At 46.0% G+C, this 21,951-nt stretch overlaps 1 protein-coding gene across 9 annotated transcripts; it reads right to left on the reverse strand.

Annotated features, from left to right (window-relative positions):
* Window positions 1-1,508: 1,508 nt before the first annotated feature.
* On the reverse strand, window positions 1,509-21,609 carry LOC122687014. 9 transcript variants are annotated; one of them, XR_006338984.1, is made up of 5 exons: window positions 21,126-21,609; window positions 15,743-15,870; window positions 10,267-10,309; window positions 9,874-9,941; window positions 6,247-9,035 (listed from the first exon to the last, which is right to left on the reverse strand). XR_006338984.1 is itself a non-coding variant. In XM_043892434.1 (4 exons), the coding sequence occupies exons 1-4, from the start codon at window positions 21,573-21,575 to the stop codon at window positions 9,899-9,901; spliced, it is 633 nt and encodes a 210-aa protein (XP_043748369.1). In that variant the 5' UTR covers window positions 21,576-21,609; the 3' UTR covers window positions 9,770-9,898. The 9 variants fall into 9 exon arrangements, 2 of the variants coding, with proteins under 2 accessions (XP_043748369.1, XP_043748368.1); XR_006338983.1 differs by lacking the exon at window positions 10,267-10,309; XM_043892434.1 differs by lacking the exon at window positions 6,247-9,035 and having other exon boundaries at window positions 9,770-9,941; window positions 15,743-15,839.
* Between the last annotated feature and the right edge of the window lie 342 nt (window positions 21,610-21,951).

A 21,951-nucleotide genomic window follows, 5' to 3' on the forward strand; every position in this document is an offset into this window, starting at 1 on the left:
ACTAACACAGTGGTCGGGACAGTGAGGCCACTTGTCTTTAGAAATCTGCAAGGGCTCTGCCTCACTTGGTAGTGAAAAGGCAATGGGGTAGTCTCCTAAATAAACAGGAGAGGAAACTTCCAGAGAGTAAGAAAATGGATATGTTTAGCTCTCAGAAGAAACCAAAATGGCAAACAGGAAATGAGTTTTCATTTTACTGTAGCTATCCAGGCTCTTCCAAACCCTGGAATGGGAATTCTCTATATCTTGACCACTTGGGATGGATGAAGTGAGCTTAATTTCCTCTTCTATGAAATTTTCCTGAACCTGAGGGTCCAGAAGACAGTTGTGAGATCAGGAAATAGTGAATCATGAACTTAGAGCTCACTCTGGGTGTGGCTCAGTATCTCTTACTAATAAGAAAGCAATGAGTTTAATAAAAATGTAACACAGCCTCCTCCCCTTCAGTGCCCCTGAAATGCCATGGGAATGATTAAGGCATGCCAACCAAAGATGCCAGGAAGGCAAGACAAGGAAGAGTGTTTGGACTCCTGTGTGTTTCAAAACAGCTCATCGCCCACTCTGTTAACCCCAGATAACTCATGTTCTGACAAGACATTGTTTATAGTGGTTAAAAGTACACACTTCCAGTCAATTAGACTTGGGTTCAAATCCCAGCCGAGCCACTTACTAGCTAGGACGTGGCGATCACCCACTTATGCCCTCTGGGCCTTGTTTTCTCTACCTGTAAAAGGTGATGTCTCCCAAGTCTGCTGTGAAGAATAAACCAATTCTGCCTGTTCTGTGCTTACCACAGAATTTGACACACAGGTGTGTTTAAAAGCACATTTAAAGTGCTTTTAAAAAATAGAAGAAAAGAGCTGTCATTTTCAGAGTAGGAGCTGAGATAAAATACAGTTTTCAAAAAGTTAATGATTATTTTATTTTCATCTTTCCATTTAATAAGAAAACCGGGGCTAAGAATATTCTTCTCATTATAGTTTTGGCCAAATTCTATGCATTTTATATGACATATCCTTTTTTTTTCTTTTTCCATTATGGTTTATTATAGGATGTTGAATATATTTCCCTGTGCAATACAATAGGACAGTGTCGTTTTTCTATTTTATATATAGTAGTTTGTATCTGCTAATCCCAGATTCCTAATTTATCCGTCCTCCATCCCCTCACTGGAGAAGGAAATGGCAACCCACTCCAGTATCCTTGCCTGGAGAATCCCATGGACAGAGGAGCCATGGGATTGCAATGAGTCGGGCACGACATCCACTTTCCCCTTTGATAACCGTAAGTTTGTTTTCTATGCCTGTGAGTCTGTTTCTGTTTTGTAAATAAGTTCATTTGTGTCATATTTTAGATTCCACGTGTAAGTGATGAGATAAAAATGTACTTTTCATGAGACACTCTTCCCCAAAACGCAGGAGGTGTTTAGTGAGCGACAGCTCTCTGCTCAGCCCTGCACTGAGCATCATGCCATATACAAAAGGAGGAGGCATTCTCACATCGACAGATTTCCCCTGGTTTTCTTTATTCACAAGGCTCCTTTCATTAGGAAATAGAACATATGAACAGATGCTCTTTTTCTGGACTACCCTGAAACACTCTTATACAGGTTATTGAAATAAAAAAATGAGCCCACAGCATCATATTTGTGTTATTACTTTCAAAATCCTCCAACAGGGATGCATTTTTATGAGTTGGGATAGGGAGGCCCTGGCCTTGAGGGCTCCCTTTTCTCCTTGATCTTGTCCACTTTTGGGCAGATAGATGCTAAGCCGCCCAGCTAAATGACACACAGCAGGGCAGCAGCGTGTAACAAGGGAAGGAGAGACCCGAATATTTCACACACCGCGGAGTGGAGTGTTCACCTCTGGGGGTGGCGGGTGGAGAGAGTGAGGCTGTGGGAACCAGCAGGGCGGCCACATGCAGATTCCCGAAGGCTCCTGTGTCTGCTTGGGAGCTAAAGAAGTCTGAAAACTTGCAGCAAATTGTAGGTGTTTATTTTCAGTCGCTGAGTACATCTTTAAGAGGAACTGGAAAAAAAAAACATTATGCATGAGATTGGATTATGCAGGGAGGAGTGGCGAGGTGCATCCATACAGAGTTTAAGAGAGGGAGAAAGAAAGAAAGATAGAGACACAGAGAGAAAGTTTCCCCTCCCAGGAACCCAGATCTGCTCCCTTTAGGACATAAGAGCAAAGGAATTACAGGAACAGGGGGAGAGCCGGGGTGTGGGATCCAGCATCTCCCTTTATTTAATAGTTAGAGCCTGTATCTCTAGATCTAGGATCCACTGAAATAGGTTCGTCTTGCATTGAAAACACCCCTATATCCTGTGGTCATAAACCACCAATCCTGAGGCTTATAGGGCCAGGTGGGGTGGACACACACCAATGGCCAGTCCCAAGTGTATTGTCAAACATAGAGAAATCCACAGGACTATTTGGGGTGCTCAAAGTCAAGGGCTCCTGCACATGATCAGGCGGGTAGAGACAGGGCATCATGAGAGAAGGGCTGTAACTACAGAGCTCCGGGTAACAACCAAGCAGAGAACACTAGACACTTAACCCAGCAACTGGAAACAACAGCCGTCACTTTCTCCCAGCCTCAGACTTTCCTTAGCTCTCAAACCAGTCCCTAGAGCCTTTGGGAATTTCTGTGCATCACCACCTCTGTGTTTCTGTTTCCTGCCTGTGTGTGCAGCGCCCCTCTGAGCTGTCCTCCTGATGGAGAATTGGAAGGTAAGAACAGGAAGGTCGCTTTCCCTCAGCAGCTTCCTGCGACTTGCTGGACACTGAAGCAGGAGTGGGGTTTTACCAGGCAGAAAAGAGAGGAGAGGGACTTCCCTGGTGGTCCAGTGGTTAAGAACCTACCTTCTAATGCAGGGGACGCAGGTTGGATCGCTGGTTGGGGAACTAAGATCCCACATGCCAGAGGGCAATTAAGCCCATGCAGTGCAACTAGTGGAGCCCATGAGCTGCAATGAAGGGCCGGCGAAGCCAAAAGAAAGGAAAAGGAGAGAGGAGAGGAGAGAGAAACAACAAACTCTGAAGCCAAGAGCATCCCGCAGGGTTTTCAGGCAGGAAAGGGGCGGCCTTTCTGTTACTTCCCAGACACCGAGTATATATCTTCAACCTGGGAGCTCAACCAGAGGGGACCTCAGAATACACTATGCTCAGCCATCCTTTTATGGACAAGCCAGCTGAAGCCAGGGAAGGGCAACGGGTTTCTTGAGGACAGATGGCTCACTGTTGACGGAGAGTAGCGTTTAACACCAGGTTTAACACCAGCAGCGTTTTGCCCACCAATAGCACCTCACTGGGGATAGTGTTTGTTTGCAACCAAGAGAAACTGTCAGGGTGAAATTATTTGAGGAGCACTTTCAGAGCTTTGGAGGTGGTCTTTTTCAGGGTGATTCACACTGAGTCGATGAAACAGAAAGTAGGGAGAGAACACTACTGGGTAAGGAAATCTGTCTCCTGAATTCATATGCTGAGCGCCATTGATTAGAGAAGTAAGTTCATGTCAGAACAAAATTGGGGAAACATCTGTGTCCACAACTGATTAAAAAGACGTGTGACCAACAACCTGGGAACAGCCGGTTCCCTTTGTTGAAAGGCATCTGGAAACCTCGCCCCAGGGGAGGACGCTGAGCATTGATCACGGACACCCACGTGGCACATTATCTGTGATTGCTGGCAATTTTACTTTACCAGTTTTAGACCCAGTTTCAGAGGAGGAAGCAGGGTGCTAGCTGCAATCCAATTAGCAGGACTTCAGAGGTTTCCCAACATTTCTGCCACGTTTTCAATACATCAGTGCAATTAAATGCACCAGACTTAAAGTACTTCTGGGCTTCCCCATTAGCTCAAATGGTAAAGAATCTGCCTGCAATGTGGGAGACCTGGGTTCGATCCCTGGGTTGGGAAGATCTCCTGGAGAAGGGCATGGCAACCCACTCCAGTATTCTTGCCTGGAGAATCCCATGGACAGAGGAGCCTGGTGGGCTACAGTCCATGGGATCACAAAGAGTCAGACACTACTGAAGTGACTTAGTGCTCACACACACACACACACACGTTAGTCACCCAGTCATGTCTGACTCTTTGTGAGTCCATGGACTGTAGCCTGCCTGGCTCCTCTGTCCGTGGAATTTTCCAGGCAAGAATACTGGAGTGGGTTGCCGTTTCCTCCTCCAGGACATCTTCCCGACCCAGGGCTTGAACCCGAATCTCTTGCGTCTCCTGAATTGGCAGGCAGGTTCCTTACCACTAGCACCACCCGGGGCCCTCTCCACCTTTCCCATATCTGCTCTGCTCTCAGTCCCTCATCACATTTCTTTCCGTCATCCTCTTAATCTTTTCTGCTCATAACTATAACACGCAGTCATCATGATTTGAAGATGTGTGTATATATATATGTATATATATATATATACATACACATATATATATAATATATATACCCGAATCACTTTGTTGTACACATGAAACTATCATAATATTGTAAATTAATTAGACTTCAATTTAAACAAAAAAAATTTTTTTAAAAAAAGAAGCAAACAAACCCAAACCCTCAAATGGTTTCCCTGGCCCTTTGGGCTCCCCTCCCCACTCCTCCTCCCCTGACCTCTGACCTCCCAGCTCATAATCTTCTTTTCCTGAAAGGATCTCACATTAGCATTTTCAGATCTCTTTATCTTTGGGGACAAATATTAGCATACAGGTTAACACATTATAATCTAATTACTTCTCAATCCCAAACAACCCCAACCAGATTGGGGTTATTCTTAGTTTGCATAATTTTGACAAAGCGGTAAGAGGTACTATGGGAAACCATGTGCTCTAATGTGTCTTCAAGTAAACACAGTGAAGGCTTGCTTTGGAGAGAACACGGTTTGGAAACAAAAATGTAAGACGTAGAAGGAGCACGTGGAAATTTATAGAGAACCACCCAGCTGTCTGTAAAGGCTGAGTTCCATTCTGCCCAGCCGGAGAAGCACGAACTGGGTGATTTCTCACAATCCTTCCCAGCCTCACAGAATACAACATAGTTCCAGAAAAATATTGGAGTTGACCCGAAAGAGTTGGCCAGTGGCAGAGGGGCCAGTTGCAGGCACTGTCTTCCCTGCAGGTCTTTGTGAAGTTCAAGCGGAGGTGCTGAATAGCTCTAGGAGATGCTCCATCCTCCCCTTCCAAGGAAGCTGTATGCCCCCCAGGACAATATATTCTAAATAAAAAATCCAGACAGGTGACCGGAGGTGGGCCAACACATGGGTGGTCAGTGTGAGAGAATGCTGCTGTCCCTCTGCCTCCTCAGGGGATTGGTTCCAGGACCCCTGGGGATACCCAAATCCACGGATGCTCAAGACCTTTACGTAAAATGACACAGTATCTGTGTCCTCCCACAGACTTTAAGTTATCCCTAGGTGACTTGCAAAACCTCATGCATTGTAGATGCTGTATAAATAGTTGTCAGCGCACAGCAAAGTCAAATTTTGTTTCTTGGCGCTTTCTGGAATTTTAAAAAATATTTTCTATCTGCTGGTGCTTGAATTTTTGCATGTGGAACCCAAAGATGCAGAAGGCTCACTGTAACTGAGTTTTTGAGTGAATACTCAGTCAGTCGTGTCTAACTCCTTGCAAAGTAGCCCACCAGGCTCCTCTGTCCATAGAATTTCCTGGGGAAAAATGCTAGAGTGGGTTGCCATTTCCTCTTCCAGGGGATCTTCCCACCCAGGGATGAAGCCCAAGTCTTCTGAGTCTCCTCATCGACAGGCAGATTCTTCACCACTGAGCCACATGGGAAGCTGATTAAGTTCCTACTGCCCTAGAATAGGCATGCTGTTTAATTACCATAAGATCTCAAGAATGTATTATAAACCTACTACAGGAAAAGAGCTATAGTAGGTAGAATTTAATTTTCTGCTGAACCCTTTTTTGTACCAGCAGGAACACGACATCAAGAAAATTCCTATTGAGGGGTTAGAATCTAGATCCATACTAGATAGAATTTAATTTTCTGCTCAACCCTTTTTTGTATCAGCAGGAACATGAGATTCAAAATTTCCTGTTGAGGGGTTAGAATCTAGACATAAACAGCAGGATTTCCTCAGAGAAGGTGTAATGGGTTTTCCAGTGTTACCCAGATGCTGAATTTCTAGAAGTTCACTCTTGATCCACCTTGAAGCAGGATTAGGCCCTGAAGTGTGTCCCCAAAATGAAAACCCACTTGACAAAGTAGTAGTGAGCACTGTAGATTTTACTGAAGACTGAGTTCGGGGGGATGAAGGGGAATTTCTAGAATACAACAGACAGCATCTCACTTTAGAATTCCTTCTTAGGGCCTTCCCTGGTTGCCCAGTGGTTAGGGCGTTGTCTTCTAACGCAGGGGAGTATGGGTTCAATTCCTGGTTAGGGAACTAAGATCCCACATGCTTTGCGGCCAAAAAAAAAAAAAAGCCAAACATAAAACAATAGAGTAACGACTTCGATAGAGACTTAAAGAAATGGTCCACATAAAAAAAAAAAGAATCTTAAAAAACCAATTTTCATATTAGACATCTCTTTCCTAGTCTTTGTTCTTGGCATTAAGAATTCCCTCCTTCAATTCTTCATTGATTTAACAACCTTTAATTGGGTTCAAACTCTGGTCCAGTGCTGTGTTGAGAGCTCCTGGGAGACGGATAGAGGAGAGGGTACCACCCAGAAGAGATTCCCAGTTGTCGCTACTAGTGAAAACGTGTGAAAGACATTCAAAGCAGGGGCAGATGACGTGTCCAGCGTGGGTTCGCAGTGACTGGCAGGAGAGACACCAGATGGGACCCTGCGTCACTGTGAGGGAGCTTGGCCTTGGCCTTGGTCTTTCTGGCAGAAGCCAGAAAGCCATCAGACGATTTATTTGCTGCTCTGATTTCCATCTGCATTTTCGGTCCTGGCCTCCACATACTCAGGTAACATAGGATCAGTATCCTTCTGCCAAACATCTGTCATGTTTGAAAACAGTGTTTCCTCACCACTTGCTCTTTCCTCTTTAGGTTGGTGGTCCTGATCCTTTCACCTTCCCTTCTAGGACCTCTTTCCCATCACACTTTCTATCTTTTCCCCTGGGTCACTCTTCCTGGATTGTCTCAAGCTTTTCTGTATCTTTTGAAAAGCACAGTAATCAAGATGGCATGTGTCTGCCTGAGAGTCTAACAGGGAAGCATAACAAGATGACTGTTTCTCCTTCTCTCGAATACAGCTGTTTCCTACTGCATTCTAGCATCACGGCAGGGTGTTTCTTCCACAGAAAACACGATGCAGTTGGCATATTTCCCAGCACTGGTCAGGGATGGACCCCATGCCTCTTTCACCCAGATTTTTACCTGCTCGTCTCCAGCCAGCTTTCACATGAATTGGCCCATTTTGGTCCTAGAGCACGCTGAGGGTTACTAGACATGATCCATTCTGTCTTAATCATCTTATTTTATATTTTACAGTAAATCTCTCCTAAGTGCTGGATCCCTTCCCTTTTACCCCCTAAAAATCTGGTTCTAGAAAATAGAAAATGATAGGTATCTCCTTCTGATCATGATTTAAACAACACATTGACCAGAAGTCTTCAAACTGGTGAGAGAGGAGCTCTGAGTATGCTTTATTTACGTGCAGATTACAGCATCAAACCTCACTTCTGATAGTGATGTTAATTCCCTCTTTTCACAACCCCATCCTTTTCCTTTACTTAAGGAATATCTTTCCCCTGGGGTCTCTTTTCAGTTGTTGCTGTCAGTATTTCTGGAGTTATTTTGAAACCCACCCAGGATGCGTGACCTGCTGACCCCTGGATTCAGGATCTTCTGTGATTCCCACTAAGACAATGGTGAATTTGCTGAGTTTGCAAAGCTTTCTTTCTTTTTTTTTTCCCCCCAATGGAGGAAAATTAATTTCCTTCCTTTCTGGTGTAAGTGTAGTTGATCTCATTTACCCTTGTTGAGAAACTGTGATGGTGTTAATTAAATTAAGGGTTTCACACTGATTTGGAAGCGCTCATTGTGGGGAGGAGCTGCTGAGAGATTCGTTCAGAGATTGATGAGAAAGAGGAGAGTTCACAGTGACAAGAAGACAGACACATGGAGTTTTTTTGAATGTGTGAGCCACCATGAGGCTCAGAAAAATCAGTTTGCTTATGAATTTCAACTCTGAATTGAGAACCACCTACAGGGTAAAGTATGGTTGCTGAGAAATTCAGAGGAGATGCTGCTTTAAAAAAAAAAATCCTGACTAGGAAATGGTGGAAGTGGAAAGAGTACACAGGTTTCCCCACACACACATTAAAAAATAATAATAATAAACGCTTTAAGAAGGAGAGAGTTATAGGAAAACTAAGACTTGTCTCTAGGAAAATTTCACTGGCTAGAGAGCACTTTTAAGGAGAACACTAAACTTTTCAAAGAGCTTCTCCTTCTGTCACCCCTGTCCTATGGTGAAGGGCCTGTGGTAGACAGGACTGAGGGAGCTTGTCCCAGAGCCCAGAGTGTGCTAACAGCAGAACCAGAAACGACTGCGTGCCCATCTTCTTCTTTTTACTGTTCTTGGGGGCTCGCTGTCTGGCAACCTCGACTCCTATTCCTTTTATTTTATTTATTTATTTTTAAATTTTTGGCCATGCAATGTCCCTCCCAAATCCCAGGTGGGATCTTCGTTCCCTGACCAGGGACTGAACCTGTGCCCCCTGCACTGGAAGCTTGGAGTCTTAACCACTGGACTGCCAGGGAAGCCCCTGTGCCCATCTTCTTGCCAGTACCGCCTTGGCTCAATGCCATGATCCAAACTGTCCCACCTCCCCCACCCCCACCAAAGGTTTTCTCAGGAGGGTCCGGACGGAGCCCACAGGCCTCAAGAGGATGCAGCAGAGACGCTGCAATGCTTGTGAGTGAGGGCAACCGCTGTTTGGAGGTTATGTCTTCCCTCTAGCCGAGGCAGCTGGCGACACTGAATAACCCCGCGGGTGACGCCTGAAGGGTGTCTCTGTTGGTGAAGAAGGCCATGCCGGGAGACCTGAGTAATGCAATGAAGGAAGATGGAGATGTTGGCCAGACATTTAGGGGAATTAGATGGGAGAGGGGTAGATGGCTCTTCAAGTTTCCTACACCCGACTGACTTAACAGAGAATTCAGTCACCATCTTCATTTATTTATTCATTGATTTTTCCCCCCAACAAATGAATATTGAGTACCACCTACGTGCTAGGTACTGTAGCTAGACAGTACCAAAGGGGACAGACGTGGTCTCTGTCCTCATTTTATGCCCAGAGCATCTTGGAAGAACAGCGGAGGCGGTGGCCATGTGTGTCTGGGTGAAGTCTCACCCAGTTTCCTTCTAGCTCTCCCATCCTGATCCTCCCTTAAAGCCCCAGCCTTCATCTGTGCCTTATCCTTCGCTGATTTACTGGACACTCCCTGAAAACTCCCAGATCACAAGGCTCTGTATCAGACATTCCTCTGCAATTCCGTCTTTAATGAATTTCTCCTATGATGCAACATCCTCTGAGCTACTGTAAAGGTAGGAAGGAGGCCCCTTTCCACTCACAATGCCTCTTCCATTGTGGGGAGTTTGCAGATATTTTCATATATTTTTTTGTACACCCAATTCATAGTCACAGATCTATTTCCCTTTTAGTTACTTTCCCTGATGATTTTAGTTGATCATCAAATCCCTAAAGATAGGTCCTCTCTTTCTAGAAACTTTGCACGTAGTATCTCTACAACAGTTACAAAAAGGCTGGATGATTTCAGCAGTCTTTATTTACAGGACTTAAGCAAGATTATCAACCAGACCTATGCCTGCATATCTGACATAAGTAGGTCACAGCAAACAAGCTTAACCAAACTGTCACCTCCATTACCATGTTATCTGAAGATTCACCGTCTATTTACTCTCGACATGGTGATGGTGTGAACAATCCTGTAATAAGAAAAAAAAAAAAAAACAGAAAAAGACAAGGGGGAGAAGAAAAGCATCAACATGCCATCTTCTGAGCCAAGAACCTTATTCAATTATTTCCATGTCATATATAATTCTACTTAGTCTCAGGTTTACTTTTAAGGAAATTTGTGTTCTTAAGTCAGATTTGAATCTCAGATTTGAATCCCCTCTCTGTCAATTATTAGCTGTATGACTTTGGGCGAATGGCTGAACCTCTTTGTGCCTCAGTTTCCTCACCTGTAAAATGGGGACAACCGTAGTATCTACCTCATAGGGTTGTTGTGAGTTAATACAGATAAAGTACCTGAAACAGGGCTTCCCACGTGGCGCAGTGGTAAAGAATCCTCCTGCCAAAGCAAGAGATGCAGGAGACTCAGGTTCAATCAAAGCATCGGACACAACTGAGTGACTGAGCATGCATGCACACAAGCACGCAAAAAAAAAAAAAAAATGTCAGCTATTATGATGAGGAAAGGCAGGATACCTGGGCAGAGTTGACCGATGAATGTCAACTTGTGTTGTCATAGAAACCACTGCATCAGAGCAGCCCTGTGTTTATGACTTGGGGATCTAAACACCCAGCACAGGTGAGGAGGCCCCGGAGAGGAGCTGAGACAACGGGAGGGAGTGGGTGGGCTGAGGTCTGGGCCCAACTAGGGTGTCTTCACAAACCTCCACCAGCTGGAGGGAAGGGAAACTCAAGGAAGTAGGGCCATTGAAGAGAGGACCGAGGGGAGGACAGGCCTGGCTCGGCCCCTTGGTGCCTTTGTGTCCTCTGGCCCTGGCAACTAGCTCCTGATCCTAGCATTATCCACATTTACGGGTATTCGGGATGGTGGTGAAGGTCTGGGCATAGCCAGGAGGAACTCGGGAAACATTCCCTGGCTGTGCGCGGCTGGCTAATTAGAGGGAAAATGGACGCCGGGACCCACTTGCTGATGTGGCTTTTGTGCTGATCCGAATTCATGGAACACAGGGCATCTGGGCTGAGGACTGACAGTTAGGGTGATGTGGTTCTGATTAAGAAGGAGGAGGACCCCCTGGGTGCCACCCCCAACCCCATCTGCTCCTGGATCTGGTGAGCTGTAGGGGAAGGGGCACATGGAACCCACAGGTAATGCTACATGCACTTGCCATGGATCAACCTTGTTCTCTGCCTACAAGAAAAAGGCCAACAAAGGCTTCCCAGACACAACACTGTCAATCAGCTATATTCCAAAAATAATAATAGTAATAAAATAAACAACAGTACATTTGAGAAAAAAAAAAAATCCCAGGACTGAGCTTGTATACAATGTTAGAAATAAAATGTAGCTAGAATCACGGGCTTCCCCGGTGGCTCAGCGGTAAAGAATCTGCCTGCAATGCAGGAGCCACAGGTTTGATTCCTGGGTTGGGAAGATTCCCTGGAGGAGGAAATGGCAACCCACTCCAGCATTCTTACCTGGAACATTCCACAGACAAAGGAGCCTGGTGGGCTACAGTCCACGGGGTCACAAAGTCAGACATGACTGAAGCGACTTAGTAGCAACACCAACAAATTCATAGATAGATAGAATGCATCTGTGTTTATGTATACACTGTATGTATGTATATATGTGTGTGTATATGTGTGTGTGTGTATGTGTGTGTGTGTGTATATATGTGTGTGTGTGTGTGTGTAACAGGAATAATTGTCAAGTCCAAGTGTAGTCAGACCTAGATGTTGCCAGGGTGTCCTTTCTCCCCAGCTGTCTTTCCATCTGCCTCTGCCCCTCTGGCCGTGAAGGAGACAGAGATCGGTGCTGACAAAGCCTAGTAGGTCTGTCTCAGCACATGAACACCCCACAGAAAAGGGTTGGTCAGGACCTGGGCTATTTCATTACTGCTGTCAATATTCAGAATGTCTCCTGGGCAGGTGACGTGTGGTTAAATAATAAAGCATGCTGGTGAAATGCTTCAGGATGCACTTAGACAAAAAGAACGGAAGAAAAAGCAACACCCTATGGGATGGGGTTGGGGTGGGGGATGGTGTTGGGCAAATCTAATTTTCAGCTTAAGAAGGAAAATGGGAAAGGAGAAAAAATATAGACCCTATTGCTCATCTAAAGTGAGCCAAATTGGATTCTAAATAACAGCACTTAATGCTGTAAATGCTGCATAATTCAAACAGCTCTCAACACAGAAATAAGACTGAGTGATATGTGACACGAACATAATGGAGCAAGTATGTGCCCCATCGTGACGGAGCTGACGTGTTAACAGTGGGCATGAAGGTAAGGGAACCTCTCCAAATGCGCTCAGAGAGTTAGAGGAATGAGACTTTCCTGGTGGTCCAGTGGTTAAGACTCTGCACTTCCACTGCAGGGGGCAACAGGTTCGATCCCTGGTCGGGGAGCTAAGATCCCACAAGCTGCATGGTATGGCCAAAAAGAAAAAAAGAAAGAAATTCAGATAAAAATAAAATAAAAAAGTTTCCAGGAAGAAGATATATATATATTTTTTTTTTTAAAAAGAGGACTAAATATTTCCCCAAACCAAAAGGGCAGGGGAGAGGTGAAACAAGATTGGCAAAATGTTGATGAAGGTTGAGTTTATGATGGTGGGGGTTGGGCAGGGCGTGTCATGACTCTAGTCTTTCTAGTTTCCTGTTTGTTTGAAAATTTCCCAGATAATGGTTTTTAAATGGCGGGGAGGGCAGAGAAAAGAGAAGAAAAGCTACGCTTCTCTATTTCATTTGAGCAAAGTTTGACCTTGTTAGTGGGTTTGCCTTGAGCACGGTAGGAGAGGGCTAACTCTGTTGGCTGGAGACCAATAATTAATTAAAATCTGGACAGAAAGGGAGCAAGAATGCTAAGAAGAGAGAACCACGGTGAGCAGGGAAGGGGCTGGAGTAGACTGGGAGGTCTCGAGGGCCCATGAAAGTGAAAGAAACTAAGAGAAGAACGCCTGACTCAGTCATTCTTCCAGCTCATAACAGCAGAGATCTTCTGGGCTTGGGCTTCATCCTGGGCCCTGGACCCAGCATCTTTGCCCTCATGGCACTGGGGTTTCTGAGAGGGGACTGATGAGGAGGGAGGAGCAGGACTTCACCAACGGTCCTTTGAGCTTCTCGGCTGGGCTTGGGGGATCCCAGCTCCCCAGCTGGGGAGTACCCCAGCTCCTGATGTGGCTTCTGGTCACTCCTTGATCCTTTTATCCAGGAGGCCGTGAGTGGACCAGGCAGTTAGGGGTAAGGAGTGCAGTTATCAGCCACAGATGTCATCTTACTCTACTGGGAAACTGAGCTCTTCCCCTCCCTTCCTTTTCTTTTTTTTCCTCATTTATTTTTATTAGTTTACAATTAATTACTTTACAATATTGTAGTGGTTTTTGCCATACATTGACATGAATCAGCCATGGATTTACATGTGTTCCCCATCCTGAACCCCTCCACCTCCCTCCCTCCCCATCCCATCCCTCTGGGTGCATCCAACCTGGACTGGAGATCTGTTTCACACTTGATAATATACATGTTTTGATGCTGTTCTTTCAAATCATCCCACCCTCGCCTTCTCCCATAGAGTCCAAAAGTCTGTTCTATACCTCTGTGTCTCTTTTTCTGTCTTGCATATAGGGTTATTGTTACCATCTTTCTAAATTCCATATATATGCGTTAGTATACTGTATTGGTGTTTATCTTTCTGGCTTATTTCACTCTGTATAATGGGCTCCAGTTTTATCCATCTCATTAGAATAGATTCAAATGTATTCTTTTTAATGGCTGAGTAATATTCCATTGTGTATATGTACCACAGCTTTCTTATCCATTCATCTGCTGATGAGCATCTAGATTGCTTCCATATCCTGGCTATTATAAACAGTGTTGCGCTGAACACTGGGGTACACGTGTCTCTTTCAGTTCTGATTTCCTCTGTGTGTATGCCCAGGAGTGGGATTGCTGGGTCATATGGCAGTTCTATTTCCAGTTTTTTAAGAAATCTCCACACTCTTCTCCACAGTGGCTGTACTAGTTTGCATCCCCATCAACAGTGTAAGAGGTTCCCTTTTCTCCAAAACCCTCTCCAGCATTTATTGCTTGTAGACTTTTGGATAGCAGCCATCCTGACTGGCGTGTAATGGTACCTCACTGAGGTTTTGATTTGCATTTTTCTGATAATGAGTGATGTTGAGTATCTTTTCATGTGTTTGTTAGCCATCTGTATGTCTTCTTTGGAGAAATGTCTGTTTAGATCTTTGACCCATTTTTTGATTGGGTCATTTATTTTTCTGGAATTGAGTTGCAGGAGTTGCTTGTATATTTTTGAGATTAATCCTTTGTCTGTTTCTTCATTTGCTATTATTTTCTCCCATTCTGAAGGCTGTCTTTTCATCTTGAGATAAATCCACATACCTATGGACACCTTATCTTCAACAAACGAGGCAAGAATATACAATGGAAAAAAGACAACCTCTTTAACAAGTGGTGCTGGGAAAACTGGTCAACCACTTGTAAAAGAATGAAACTAGAACACTTTCTAACACCATACACAAAAATAAACTCAAAATGGATTAAAGATCTAAATGTAAGACCAGAAACTATAAAACGCCTAGAGGAGAACATAGGCAAAACACTCTTCGACATAAATCATAGCAAGATCCTCTATGACCCACCTCCCAGAATATTGGAAATAAAAGCAAAAATAAACAAATGGGACCTAATTAAACTTAAAAGCTTCTGCACAACAAAGGGAACTATAAGCAAGGTGAAAAGACACCCTCCCTTCCTTTTCAACAGTTTATGAAAGCCAGCACTCAACTTGGCCATAAAAAACTGGCCAAACCCTGACAAGTTTGCTTCACAGCCCTGAACAACCCCTGACGTCACCAGCACGGTGTTAAGAGAAGGCAGAGACCATGCGCAAGGCACCTTGAGCCGAGCACCCTTCAGAGCTTCCGCCATCCTGATGAGAACGTCTCACGGGGGCCAGAAGCCAATGTAGGAAGGTCCCAAGGCCTCACCTCCAACCTTGACCTTGACGCAGCTGGTGCTCTCAGCCTGGAGGTGCCCCCCAACCCACTGTGCCGGGGCTTCCCTAGGCAGGGACGCTGCACCAGAGTGAAGATGTGATCAGATCCCCAAACAGGCTGCTCGGAGGAGGCACCTGCTCTGTGTCTCTGCCGCACCGAGGTCTGGCCCAAAGGCTCCAATGAGAGCTCATTAGCTGATCGTTGGGAAACTGCTGCGAGACTCATTTGTCAGCACAATAATTAGAAACCCTGTTGTTTCTTGGTTTTATTTTTAACACATCAGAGCCGACACTGCGGAACACCTAGACCATCAGCTGTGGGTCCAAAGAGGGAGCCCGGAGAGCAGCAGGGCAGGGCCACACGTGCTCAGGCTCAGGGCGTGTGGTTTGGGGACCACGGGGCCCCAGTGGGGATGCTCTGATCTCAGTGCTCGATCTCCCACTTGGTGAAGAATAGCCAGGGCACAGCTGGTCGGGTAGAGCACCACCACCTGTCCTGGGGCTTTGGGAAATAAACCCCAAAGGAGACTCCCGCCTGCTGACGTTGAGTGGCACCTCCAAACTGGGGCACCCTCAGATCCTGGCTCTGCCTCCCCATGCTTTGCAGCTGAGCTTGGCAGGTGCCCTGTAGTCGGCAGTATTTGATCCCTGCCCTATCCCTGGCCAGGCTGGTGGCACCTGGGGGCACGTGAGCTTCGCAGCAGGGCTCCCTGGCTGTGGCTCAAGCCTCACATCTCACCCCGTCACCTGGGGGAGCCCCACCAGGAGCCCCCCATGCCTCTCTCTCCTCACCTGTTCTCAGGCCACCCTGCTGCATGCTGGCCACTGCGTCTCCTCCAGTCACTGGGCACACGTTCCTCCCAGGCAAACGCTGCAGAGACATCCCGCCCTGCAGCAGAATGGCATGCTCCTGTTTTCAGCTGCGTTGTGTAAGACAGAACAATAACACTTTGTACTCGGGGTGCACCTTTCATCAGAGGAACCCCTGTGTACTCGGCAAACATTCCCGACACAGCACCCTGGGGGTGGAAGGAGCCTGCCATCTCAGGCTCCAGGCTGGAGAGACTGCAGCCTCCCAGTGGGCAAGGCCAAGGTTCCCCAGGGAGCCAAGGGGCTAAAAAGGACCATGCCGCTCCCCTGAGGTTCTCATCAGACTCGCCCCTTCCTGAACCATCAGAACCTGCAGTTCCCAGAGCCACCCTCTCCCCCTGGTTCAGGAACATTCCTCTGCTCAGTCGTCCCTGTGCTGGAACACACTGGAAACTTGGCCTTAAAACTCACGTTCACTTCCAAAGAAACCCAGACGTCCAATCTGCACTGTGGCCACCTTTGAGTCACTATGGTCCCTTGGTGCTGGGAGAGACACTTCCACCCAAACCCATTCCATGGCTGACTCAGGCTGAAAGTGTGACAGAACTTAGCGTACAGGTGAGTCCAGACTGCGCCTCTTTTATAACACACAGTGGCCAATCATATGCTCAGATTCAGGGAGGCAGCTGGACAGAACCAGTCCTGAGTGAGGGAGACAAGGCTGTGGAGCACAGGACCTCCGGGCCCAAGTAGGATCTATCTTCTCAGAAAGAACAAACCGCATCGTACGTTGGAAGCTCAAGATCGATGGTTTTCTTTGCACTCTGCTATCACTGATAATCAACCTCCTTTGCAAAAGATGCCTAGGATGTGGCAAGAGTTCTTGCAGCTTAGTGAAGGCAGAAATGGCAGAAAGCAATGCTAACCAGGATGGATTTGGGGTATGGAGTGTCCTGTGTGGTTGTTGCATGGTTCCATAGTTGAAGACGGAAGCTTTGTGTTTCTGGAGATGCATGTATACACAAACCACCCCACCCTGCCATAACTGATAACTGACTCTTCTCTCCTTGGGATGGTGCTTCCTAGTGGAGTAGTTGAGTATGTGCTTTTACACCAGGCTCTGCTTTCTAGGGAAGTCAGGCTAAGACAGAGCTAGTGTGCCTATGGGTCCCTTCTCCTCCCCACTTTGCAGCTGAGCTTGGCAGGTGCCCTGTAGTTGGACTGAGTGCATCCATCCGAGGAATGCGAAAACTATTATTACACAACAGAAATTTGTCCCTTGGCAGGTGTGAAGGGGTGCTTTATCTAATGCTTTCCAACCTTGTCATCCCCAACAAACTCAACATTCTCAATTTTAAAAGGTTTCTGGTTATATCGGGTTAGAAAAATAGCTTTGGAAATTAAAAAATGGTTATCTCGAATCAGGGTTTTCCAGGTGGCTCAGTGGTAAAGAATCAGCCTGCCAAGCAGGAGACCTAGGTTCAACCCCTGGGTCAGGAAGATTCCCTGAAGAAGGGAATGGCAACCCACTCCAATATTGTTGCCTGGAGAATCCCAGGGACAGAGGAGCCTGGCGGGCTACAGTCCATGGTGTTGCAAAGAGTCGACACGACTGAGCTACTAACACACATCTCTAATCGAATTCTTTATGGAAAAAAAAATTTATTTGCATGGTTCCTTTTGGATAGACTGGATTGAATACCTAAGAAAATATAAGGATAAAATCTAAACAGTTCTCCTAAACATCTGATTCTTATTTCCCTGCCCACCTCATGCATTCAGGGTCCATCGTTTGCTAGGCTCCTTATTTGAGTTCCTATGCTCAGGTCTAGGCCTCTGCACCCATGATACAGGGTTGATGACAATGTTCACCACTTTTCACTATGAGCTGATTCTCAACACAACCCCATTTCCCAGGAAAGTAGACAATATTCTTAATTCTTTTAAAAAAATAAATGTAGTTTATTATTTTAGATGTAATGTAATCCCAGAGAATGATCTACTGGTATGAACCAGAACCTTTTTGGGTTTCTTTTGAACACCACTGGGGATCTTAGCTCCCTGACCAGGAACTGAACTTATGTCTCCTGCAATGGAAGTGTGGGGTCTTAACCACCAGGCTCCCAGGGAAGTCCAATTGTTGAAGAAGAAAATTCCATAAAAGTGTAGAAATATTAGGCCCTGATTCCTTCTCCACATTCTCATTTTTCAATCTACTTGTGATGTTGAAGCATTTGGGGGGTATCTGGCCAAAAGAAAATGAGTTTAATAACCAAATGGTGATTATTCTCTAGGGATTACACTAAATGAGACCTTTTCTACAGAGTAGCCCAACCTGAAGGGACTTGAGGTAACAAATATCTCTAATCTCTGTGACCCCACCCCCAAGAAGGAGTCCCCCCTGTTTGGAGCCTGAGGAAATGGCAAAGCAAATTCAGACCTGTTCTGAGCTGGAAGTTCAAAATTCAACTCAACAGTGGTGATTTGGTCTGATGTTGTGATCACCCCTTCTCTTTTTCCTACAAAGTCACCATGGCTTCTTACCAAAAAAAAAGGTTAAAAAATTTAATGTTGTTTCAAGAATTTTAAAAAGGAAGTTCTTTAAACCCATTGACAACACTGAACCAAGCCCAGAGGCTTTAAAATATGATCCTAGAAGTCTGTTTCTAAAAAGTACAACCTTTCTCTAAGTCTTTCGATACCTATCTGATTGATACAGCTCTAATTTCACAATCAAACTATATTCTTCTCTCAAAATTTGTTTTCTTAAGTCAGAAATAATCAAATCTGATTCCATCTGTGGTTCTTCAGCTTGTGAATCCATTCTGTCTTTCTGTTTAAATTGGCCAATATCAAATTAATTTCCTATGGCAGTGTCCTTGGTTACACTTTGGGGATTTAAGCTGTATTACAATCTAAAGAAACTGTGAAAACATTGAAGAAAACCTTGACTTTGCTTCTTCCTTCTTCCAGATCTGAGGCTTCCTGGTTAGTTCCTGAATTATTCCCATCACCCACAGCTGCCACCTACCGATTACTTATCATCAGAAGCAAGCGCAATTATTCCATCAAGTCAGGAACCAGTCCTGAGCTGTGGCTTTTCTAAATGTTCCTGATATCATGGTGACTGTCAGATTAGAGATTTTTGCTCTCAACCCAATCCTGCTTGGTCAGTCCTAGGGTAATTCGGAACATGTGTTGAAAACAAAAAGTGACATCACAGCTACCAGCTGAGAGTGTGTCTCCAGGGCTGGAGACTTGGCCACTGGGCGTAGAGAACCATCAGGGTAAGTCAGCATCACCAGGGTTCCCAGGTGAATTTCAGCTCTGACTTTAAAAGTTATTACTGGAGGGAAAAAAGAAATCTTTTCTCCCTCTTCCCTTGGCTCTTCTGGGCTGGTGTGTTCCCGAACCTGAAAAATGTATTTGCTTTTTATGACACCAGACTTCAAAACATAAGTCTTGCAACTCAGCCAAATTTTCTGCTGAGCCAGCCAATGGGAACAAACATTAGGCCTGTGGCAACCACAGGTGTGCGTGCATGTGTGTGTGTGTACACTCTTTCCCTCTAGTCCCCTCCTCCAGACCATCCACCAACCTAACACACACTTTCTAAGACAGAACCCATGTCCTCCTCCCCATCCTATCCCATACACGAAGCTAGAGTATAAACAACGCCTTGCACCAAGGTCTCTCTGCAGGCAGAACCTAAGGACAGGAATTAGTTATCAATGTAAACCTGCCACGCCGGGTCTTGGTTCTCCGATCGTGATAGAAGGTCGCCTTCATCGAGTATCAGTGTGTGACTCACCTATATCACTTGAGTTCTCCTACTTTATGGAGGGGAAAATAATAATTATTATGCAACATAATTCTCTATGTTGAATTAGTGCCAAAGATTTGAGATTTCCAGAGAGGTGGTTTTGAATTAGTCAAGTAGGGTTTCCATTGCACAGAAAGCTTGAAAGGAAGCCTTTTGACTCGTCCTAAGAATCCTGAGACAAAGCAGAGTTTGGAGGTGCAATCTTGTCACTGGCTTCCGGGAGAACCAGAGGAGTTGTGAAACCCGGATGAGATCCCCGAGCAAAACCGACTATGGTCTGGTCTGAGTCCTGCCAGCCTCTCACCCCAGCAGCAAGGACTTCTTTGCCTGTAAAAGGAGAATGTTGGGCTTGACTGCTACATCTCCACTGTCTCACAAATGAGGGGCTGCTTTAAAGCTCATCAGTATTTGCTCAGTATAAGAGTGCCCACTGGAGAGCTGAGCTCATAGACAACTCAGCAGTAATTCTGAGAAAGTCACATGGCATAGCTGAGGAAGATGACAGACAATACAGAGAGAAGACGGGAAAATCTACACCCACCACCCCCCGCCCCCGTCCGTGTGGTGAATAGATTTTTTTTAATGCAAAAAGGGTAAGCCCTGGGCAAAATTATGAAATAGCCAGAGTTTATGTCCAGCTCTTATATACTTCTTTTTTTCTTTTCAATCTGAGTAAAAAAAGATTTTAAATCAGTGAGTTCCAATTTGGATGGGCTTGAGAGTTTTTTCATTAAAGGGGTATGGACCTTTAAGTCTTATTTTTCAGTTGTGAAGTGAAAGCCTTTTTTTTTTTTTTCTTTTTTCCCTCCTGTAGCAGGAATTTCAGCTCCCCAGATGGCTCAGTGGTAAAGAATCTGCCTGCCAAGCAGGAGACGCAGGAGATTCAGGTTCAGTCCCTGAGCCTGGAAGATCCTCTGGAGGAGGAAATGGCAACCCACTCCGGTATTCTTGTCTGGGAAATCCCATGGACAGAGGAGCCTGGTGGGCTACAGCCCATGGGGTCACAAAGAGTCGGACAGCACTGAGTACGCACGCATGCACAGCACAGCAGGAATTGCAGGCTTAAAGGAGTGGCCTGGGGGGAGTTCAGGGGCCTTGAGGTTCTTCTTCCCTGAAGACAGGCACCACCAGGGAGCCCTGCTGGGTGGAGGGCAGCCCTCACCGGCCCTGAGTTCTCCCCTGGAAGAGCTGAGAGGGAGCGCCAGGAGCAAGCCAGGCTCACCCATCTCTGTTTGTTTGCATTCCATCTGATGAGACAGCTGGCAAACCTGCCCAAGTCTCAGCTGTGTGGGGAGCATACTGGCTTAAGGCTCTAATGTGCTCAGAGGTGATGGCGTGGAGCTCACTTGCCTCCAGCCAGGAATTCATCCTTCCCAGTGACATCCAGGATGCGAGGGAAGGATGTGGTCATCCACCCCCGACTACTTCCCAATGAATTTCCTTCTCCCTTTAAGCACAAAAGACACAGCATCACCAGGCACTGGGCATTTTAAGCAGAGAGAAGCGTCTTATAAAATAGGGAACAGAAAGTCTTAGACTCACTGCTGGGAAAGGCAGTCCAGTTCCTAAATCCATCAGAAGAGAAGCAAGATAGGTCACCAGCAGGGGGCGCCGGACTGCTCTGGACTCTGGAGGCGAAGGGAGTGAACTGGAGGGTCGGACTAAGCCCAGGAAGGGCTTTAGCTCTGACTCAGGTGCAGTTGTTGTCGAAAGGTGTTGACTGGAGGCGTGGCTAAGACATCCTGAACCCCGCTGGGGCGCCTGGCTGGTGCCCGGATCACGCACTTTGTGAGACTGTGCCCGTCCTCTGAGCCACTTCCTGATAGAAAACAAATATTTGAGTTTCAAGAGCTGAGCAGAGCTGCAGAACATTTTGTAGATTCTTCGCATTTTCTCTGCTGCTCCTCGAAGCCTCGGAGAGCCATGTCGGAGGCGCTCAGCACAAGAACCTTCTTTCCATGGGTGGTTTGCCCTCGGAGCTGGTGACTTCATGCTTTAAGCATGTCCTTCCTGGCTGGTTCCCTGCGTCTCCTCCACTTGCTCTTCTGTTTTGTTTGTGCAGTTAGCGCCCGGACAGAATTTTCAAAAGTGTCCTCCCAGAATGCAAGAGCCAGGGAGGGGGTGCCCGGCCCAGGAACTGTCTCTTTCTCCAGCCCCCTTGTGCCCACCACCCAGCTTGGCACCAGAATGAGCAGGTTCAGGGCTGCTGGCAATTTCAGGCTGTGGTCCCGTCTTTGCCACAAGCAGATATGTGATCTGGGTAATTTACTTCACCTCTGCAGGTGTTACTTTGCCGACCTGTAAAAAATTATGTCCAAGGTCCCATCCAACTTGAAGATGTCTGGACTAAGGCCCAGGGCATTTGGGA

The sequence above is a fragment of the Cervus elaphus genome, chromosome 30, assembly GCF_910594005.1.
Source record: "Cervus elaphus chromosome 30, mCerEla1.1, whole genome shotgun sequence".
NCBI lineage: Eukaryota > Metazoa > Chordata > Mammalia > Artiodactyla > Cervidae > Cervus > Cervus elaphus.

Excerpts from the sequence above, each read along its gene's own strand:
- LOC122687014 (XM_043892433.1), bottom strand. The coding sequence starts at position 21,575 with ATGAAGTCACCAGCTCCGAGGGCAAACCACCCATGGAAAGAAGGTTCT. Across the intron at positions 10,310-15,742 it reads GCAGGGTGGCCTGAGAACAG|GAGGATTCTTTACCACTGCG; the intron begins GTGAGGAGAGAG and ends TTGCTTTGGCAG. Across the intron at positions 9,942-10,266 it reads CGTGGGAAGCCCTGTTTCAG|GATTGTTCACACCATCACCA; the intron begins GTACTTTATCTG and ends TTCTTATTACAG.